General features: G+C 36.2%; 1 protein-coding gene across 1 annotated transcript; it reads right to left on the reverse strand.

The window, feature by feature from the left end:
- Window positions 1-1,818: 1,818 nt before the first annotated feature.
- On the reverse strand, window positions 1,819-2,633 carry LOC138921510 (myelin-associated neurite-outgrowth inhibitor-like). Its single transcript, XM_070255722.1, has one exon. It carries the CDS (start codon window positions 2,531-2,533, stop codon window positions 1,946-1,948), a length of 588 nt encoding a protein of 195 aa, XP_070111823.1. The 5' UTR covers window positions 2,534-2,633; the 3' UTR covers window positions 1,819-1,945.
- Window positions 2,634-8,117: the final 5,484 nt, after the last annotated feature.

Here is an 8,117-nt window from a genome sequence, read left to right on the forward strand (position 1 = left end):
AAGTTAGCTACTCAGTGGGGCCTAGCATGAGCTCCCCACTATCACCACTGTCACTCTTGATTGGCCTCACTTTTGTCCCACTTTTCCTTTCACTGTAGCACTGATGATCTTCTAACATACAATAGAATTTACCTATTTATTATGTTTACGTTTAGTATCTGCCTTTCCCACACACACATGCACTCAACCTAAAATATAATGCACCCATAAGCATTTTTGTCTTTGTTCTTCACTGATGCATCCAAAGTGCTGAGGACGTTGCTTGCCATATTGTACTTGCATTCAACTGGGTAGATACTAGTTGAGGGATAAACGAAAGTCATGTATATAGAGCAGCACACACAAGTGTACATGGTGATGAGTATAGGAAACTCAGGATCCAACTACTTAGGAATAAATTCTGACAACATTGACAGGCTATCCCATTTGCTGTATTTTTGGGAAAATAACTGAAGCTTTAGTTTCCTTATTGCAAAATTGAGGATAAAATATATCAGTGTTGCCACGGAATAGTCAGATGAGACCATAATTATTTTGTTTTGTAAGGCATTCTTTTGAGAAAGGTTAGAATTTTCTCTTTACCTTTCATGGTCTTAAACTTTACAAATATGCCCATGTGTAGATTTTTTTTTACTATATTATGTTTGGCATTGCATATCAATTTTGAGGGGGAAATGTAATCTTGCTTCAAATGGGAAAAAAATTTCATTATTTCTTCAAATGTCTCCTCCTGTGTATTTACTTATTACTTTATTTTGGTGATGCTTATTATGTTAAAGCAATTTGTTTATCTGGATGTTGTCTGAGAGGGTTACACTATGTGACAATTCAGCAGAATAATCAGTAACTGGTTATGTCTGTTCTGTTAATTAGCACTTTTGTTAGTTATATATTCTTTAACAATTAATTTTTGTATCTAGCATTTTCATCCAGTTTTCCTTATACTTTTTTTCCCTTTGTGTTTCTTATAAAATCTTCATCCTTAACTTCCAGAACCTGTTTACTGTTTGTTTTAAATTTTACTTTATGGTAAATTAATCATTTTTTATATGGCACAAGACTTTTGTTTTACTTTATTTTTAGTTTGTTTTTCTCAGATATCTCTTAATTCCCCAGATATATTGCCTAACATTCTTGTAAATGTATTTCTGTGACTAAATATTAAATGCAGGCCACAATTTATGTCCCTTCTACAATATGTCTTCAGTCATATCCTACAAGTTTGAAAAGTATCTCCTTCTTTTTCATACATCTTGATATATTTCTTTTTACATCTTCCTAAACCTATAGCAATTTAGAAGACTTGTTCTCAATTTCTAAATGCATAATTCTTTCTTGTTTTTTCCTTATAAATATTTAATCTATTTTAACTTATTTATGGGTTGTAATCAATAGTCACTTAATAAATTGTGTATTTGTGTAGCTGAGTTATTCAAAATCTGTACATCTTTTGTTGTTGTTGTTGTTGTTGTTTTGCTCTATGAAGAAATTCACTTTAACACTTACAACTTTAAGACTTTGCATACGTTACAACAGTGCATTAGGGATACAAGCTGTAAAACACTTTCCATTCCTTTGGATTTTGCATATGATGGGTTTGCATCAGTCACTGTAGGTAGATTGAGCAAGCTTTGTTTTTGTGTTTGTTTTTTTAAACATGCATTCAACTAGATATGATTCTGAATAGATTAATACTCCCTTTTTATCCTTATAGTTAGCTAGAAAATTGCCAGGCAACCCACAAAACAGGATTTTCTGTAAGAACAACCCAGAGTCAGCTGGAGAATCATGGCGCTGGGACCTGCTGGGTGGGCCGCAGGAGTGCTAGCTAAGTGTCAGAGCATTAGGAAGAAAGTCCGGGCTGGAGGCGCCAGGCCTGCAGCACCAGCTGTGGAACCTCCATTATGTGAACGCACAGCTCCATCCTCAAACATTTGCAGGGTGATCACCACGGAGGGGGCACGTAGCTGTAGGTGGGTGTTCCGGGGGCCGGATATGTGGGCACCTTGACTCGGTGAGGGGCGACAGGAGTTGGGGAGTGGGCAGTCAGCAGGGTACCTGCTGACATCGCCATAGTGGTCCCAGCCACCATGCCCATGGTGACCCCGTTGCCTGTAGGTGGAGGGATAGGTGCAGGGTACACCGTCATTGGCATGCCATTGGGTTGCACCACCGTGGTGTGGTGGACGACGTGAGGAGGTGCTGCGTACAGGGGTTGTGTGCAGTATGTGCCTTGCTGTGCGTATGGGCTCTGCTGGGGGTAGGCACTTCGCACGGGGTACACGGCGGTCTGGTAGGGGTTGGGGGAGGAGGAGTATGGTGGCACTGCCCCACTGGTGGGGGAACAGGACACTTTGTAAGGTGTGCCAGGAGTGTAACCTGTTTGGAAGGTGGGGTTCGCTCCAGGGTACACGTTGGGGGAGTAGGTGGGAGCCGCTGCTGCGTAGCCCATGGGGAAACCAGCTGGATAACCAATTCCTTTGGCATTTGCATAGGGAACCCCAGAAGAACCAGGGCTATAAACAGGATTCATGATTTCAAGAACATGACATCCACAACCACGGCTAAGACAGAGGTCCAGATCAGCGCTGTCCAACAGCACTTTCTGCAGCGATGAAGCTCATCTCCATGTGGGCTGTTCGATAAGCAACCATCAGCTAAAAGTAACAATCGCTCCCCGCGCCACCGCGGGCGGCCTGGGCCTCGCTGACCAGCGCGACGGCCGGGGAATGCAGCCAGGCCTGCTCCGATGCGGGGGCCGAGCCGCGAGGGCCAGTCTCCGCCTCCGCCGCGGGCCTCTCCCCTGCTCCGTGCCCGGCCCTCCTCTCCGCAGCCCGCCCGACCCGCCCACGCTGCTACATCTTTCGTTTTTATATATTCTTTGATATTTTTGGTTTTCTCCCAACATTGGAGTATGAAAATTATTTTATAAATGAATAAGTTGAAAGACTTATATACAGTCAATGCTCATATTTCTATCTTCATTTAACTGTTTTTTATTTGTTTTATCACATATCTATATATTTATGAATGCCTTTCTCCATTTACTCCATTTTATTTATTTTATTTGTTTCAAAGTGAATTTCAGACACTGATGCACTTTAGCCCCTGAACATCTGAGGATAGATATATAATATTAACTAACTAGAGTTGTTTGCTTATTTTTAAATTTCATATCTATATTTTCAATTAAAAAAATTGGCATGTAAAACTACATATGCTATATTTTTAATTAAATACAGTCAGATACACAAATTTAAGTGTACCACTCAATGAATTCTGGCAAATGCATACACCCACGTAGTGTGTTGAATTTATCCTGCAGAAAATTTCTACCTCCTATGCCCATTCCCGTTAATCCTCGCCCCAAACCCCAGAAGCTTCAACATTGTTCTGACTTTTTACCACCTTGGATTAGTTTGTTTTCTGGACGTTTATACTAGTGGAGTTCTATGGCATCCAGTTTTGAGTAAGAATTCTGTCATTCTACATGTTTTTGAGATTCACCCATGTTGTTGTATGTATAAATACTTGATTTGTTGTTGTTGTTTAATTTAAATTCTTTTCTTTTGAGAGATAATCTTAGAGTCATATGCTATTGTAAGATATAATGCAGAGAGATACTAAGTAACTTTTACCCATCCTTCCTCAAGGATGACATCTTATAAAACTAAAGCACAATAATTATAACCAGCACAGAGACATTGATAAAATTTATCAATATTTCTCAGATTTTCCTAGTTTTACTTTTCTCAAAAGTATGTGTGTAGGTGTGTGCATGTAGTTCTATGTAAGTTTATTATGAATGTAGGTTAGAGTGTCCTCCACTGTGGTCAAGATATAGATCAGGTTCATTACCATGAGAGTCCATCAGTTTGCCATTTACTGCCATACCAACACACCCTCCCCTAATTCGTGGAAATCATTAATTTATTCTCAACTCTATAATTCCATCATGAATTACATGAATTTATGTATATTACATAAATATTATATGAGAGGAGTTTTATACACTATATAATTTTTCAGGATTGGCTTTTTTTCACTGAGCATAATTGTCTGGAGATTCATTCAAGTCATTGAATGTAACAATTCCAAAAACTTAGACCATTTTTAATTAATTTGTTTTTATGTTGGAAATGGAAACATCTTGTATATTTTTTAACACTAGAAAAGAGGGGACTGGTGAAAGAGAATGTTGACTAATATAAAGTTATTACCATGCAAGCTTTAGTTGAAATTATTCGGCTTAATATAATAAATTTATAGAATAAATTTAAAAATCTCAAACTACGCTTCAACATACTAAACTTTTGAGATGGAATGAAAATAGTTAATAAGAGAAATTTTATAGGAGCTAATGTCTGCATTAAAAAAAACCTTAAATAAACAACCTAACCTTGAAGTTTCCAAAGAACTAGTAAAAGAATAGATTAAGTCCTAAGTTTGTAGTAGAAATAAATAAAACTGAGACTAAAAACAATAAAAGAGATGAATTAACCTGAGAAATGCTTTGTTTTAAGGTAAACAAAATTGGCGAAAATTTGGCTGGACTTATCAAGAAAAAAAAGAAAGAGGGGTCAAAAAATACAATCAAAAATGAAAGATTACACATTACAAATGATACCACAGAAATAAAAAGGCCCATTACATATTATTATGAACAACTATATGCTAACAATTTAGATGATCTGGAAGAAATGGATGAATTTCTAGAAATGTAAAATCTACCAAGACTGTCATGAAGAAACAGAAATGATACCTACATATACAATGTAATATTATTCAGCCATAAAAAAAGAGTGAAATCTTGCCCTTTGTGACCATGTTGTTGGACCCTGAGAACATTATGCTAAATACAATAAGTCAGACAGAGAAAGACAAATACTGTAGGATCTCTCTTATATGTGGAATATATCTATACAAACACACACTATTTATACACACTATGTACTATACACCATGTATATACTCTATAATATGTATGCTAGATATGTATGCTATATACTATAGATAGATAGATAGATACAAGCTCATGGATACAGAGACCAGACTGGTGGTTGCCAGGGGTGGGAGGAAGGAGATGGGAGAAATAGTTAAATTGCTGTTTGTTTTTGTCTAGTTTAAATGAATTGAACAAAAAAGTAGAAATAAAAAGAAGTAGAAAATCCAAACAGACTAATATCAAGGAAGAAGATTGAATTAGTAATCAAAGATCCTCCAACAAATGAAAGTCCAGGATCAGATGGCTTCACTTGTGAATCCGACTAAACAATTAAAGAAGAATTAACACCAATCCTTCTCAAACTGTTTCAAAAAATGGAAGAGAAAGGAGCACTTCCGAACTCATTTTATAAGACCAGAATTATCCTGATAGCAAAGCCCGATTAGGACACTAGAAGAAAAGAAAATTACAGGCTAATATTGCTGATAAACATAGATGCAAAAAGTCTCAAACAAAAATTAGCAAACTGAATTCAACAGCGTATTAAGAGGATCATATACCATAATCGAGTAGGACATATCCCTGCGATGCAAGGATGTTTCAATATGTGTAAATCAATAAATGTGACATTAACAAAATGAAGAATAAAAATCATACAATCATTCCCATAGATACAGAGAAAGTATGTGAAAAACACTTAACATCATTTCAGGATCAAACATGATAACTATACTTCCCACTGCTGTATGATATATACGAATGTTGTTAAGAGAGTAAATTCTGAGTTATCACTACGAGAAAAAAATATTATTTTATTTCCATGTATTTTTATTGTATCTGTATGAGATAATGAACATTAGCTAAATTTATTGTGGTAATCACTTCTCAATATATGTGAATCAAACATTTATGCTGTACACCTGAAACTCATACAGTGATGTATGTTAATTATATCTCAATAAAACTGAAAAAAGACCTCTCAAACTAGATATAGAAAGAATGCAATTCAACATAATAGAGACTATGCATCACAAGCCCACAGCTAACATCATACTCAACAGAAAAAGCTGAACACTCTCTCTCTGAGATTAAGAACAAGACAAGGGTGCCACTCTTGCCACTTCTAATTAACATAGTACTAAAATTCTAGCCAAAGAAATTAGGAAAGAAAAATAAATAAAAGGCATCTGAATGAGAAAGGATGAAGTAAAATTTTCTCTGTTTGTAGTTGACATGATATTACATATAGTAAACCCTAAAGACTCCACAGAAAACTGTTAAAACCAATAAATGAATTCAATAAGGTTGCAGGATATAAAATTAATATGCAAAAATAAGTTACATTTCTATACACGAACAATATACTACCTGAAAAAGAAATTAAGATCTCATTTACAATAGCATCAAAAAGAATAAAATATTTAGGAATAAATTTACTAAAGGAGGTGAAAATCTGTACACTGAAAACTATGAAATATTGGTAAAAGAAACTAAAGAAGACTCAAATAAGCTGAAAGGTATCTTGTGCTCAAGCACGGAAAGAATCGATGCTGTTATAATGTCCGTTATACCCTAAATGGTCTACAGATTCCAAGCAATGCTTATCAACATCCAATGGAATTTTTCCAAGAAATAGAAAAAAATCTTAAAACTTGCATGGAACCCATAAGACCCCAAATAGCTACAGCAAACTTGATCAAGAACAAAGCTGATTTCAAGCTGTGTCACAAAGATATAGTAATCAAAACCATATGGTAATGGCATAAAAAAGACATAGGCCACTAAAAAAGAAAAAGAGAACAGAAAGAAACCTGACTGACGTTTTTACAAATGCACTAAAAGGGGCTGGCCCCATGGCCGAGTCATTAAGCTTTGGTGGCTCAGGGTTGTGCCAGTTCAGATCCTGGGTGCAGACCTAGCACCACTCATCAGGCCATGCTGAGGTGGCATCCCATATAGCACAACCAGGGGACCTACAACTAGAATATACAACTATGTACTGGGGGATTTGGGGAGAAAAAAAGAAGATTGGCAACAGATGTCAGCTCAGGTGCCAATCTTTGAAAAACAAAAGGCACTAAGAATACACAGTGGGGAAGGGATTGTCACTTCAATAAATGATGTTGAGAAAACACAATATCTGCATGTAAAAGAATGAAATTAGACTCCATATTATACCATGTACAAAAATCAACTCAAAATGGATTAAAGACTTACAAGTAAGACTTGAAGCTAACAACTCTTAGATGAAAACAGAGAAAAACTCCTTGACATTGTTCTTGGCCATGACCTTGTGGTTTTGACACAAAAAGTATAGGCAAAAACAGAAAAATATAAACAAATGGAACTACATCAAAGTGAAAAGTTTCTGCATGGCAAAAGAAACAATCAACAAATAAAAAGGTAATCTATTGAATGGGAGAAAATATTTGTGAATCATATATACCATAAGAGATTACTATCCAAAATATATAAGAAGCTCATACAACTCAAAAGTTAAGTAAATAAATAAATAACCTGATTAAAAAACACTCAAAAGACATAAATAGACATTTTTCCAAGGAAGATACACAAAAGGTGAACAGACATGTGAAAAGATGTTAAATTTCACCAATCATAGGGAAAATGAAAGTCCAAACCACAATTAGACATCACTTCAAATCTGTTAAGATGGCTACTATCAAAAAGTCAAAATACATCATATTGATGAAGATCTAGACAAAAGTGACCACTTGAACACTGTTGCTGGGAACGTAATTGATCAGCCATTATGGGAAACACTATGAAGTTTCCTTAAAAAATTAAAAATGCAACTACTAGGGGGCAGCCCAGTGGTGCCGCAGTTAAGTTCACATGTTCTGCTTCAGCAGCCTGGGGTTTGCCAGATAGGATCCCAGTTGCGGACCTATACATTGCTTGTCAAGCCGTGCTGTGGCAGGCGTCCCACATATAAAGTAGAGGAAGATGGGTATGGATGTTAGCTCAGGGCCAGTCTTCCTCAGCAAAAGGAGGAAGATCGGCAGTAGTTATCTCAGGGGTAATCTTCCTCAAAAGAAAAAAAGTCATTAAAACTCAAAAAAGTAGCACAAATCTCCCTGGCAATGGTAAATGTATAGCCATAGTTACATCTGCAATATGGTAATAGTGGTGTATAACTCACAACTCTAGTTTA

Source organism: Equus caballus, chromosome 30 (assembly GCF_041296265.1).
Source record: "Equus caballus isolate H_3958 breed thoroughbred chromosome 30, TB-T2T, whole genome shotgun sequence".
NCBI lineage: Eukaryota > Metazoa > Chordata > Mammalia > Perissodactyla > Equidae > Equus > Equus caballus.

Excerpts from the sequence above, each read along its gene's own strand:
- LOC138921510 (XM_070255722.1), bottom strand. The coding sequence starts at position 2,533 with ATGAATCCTGTTTATAGCCCTGGTTCTTCTGGGGTTCCCTATGCAAAT.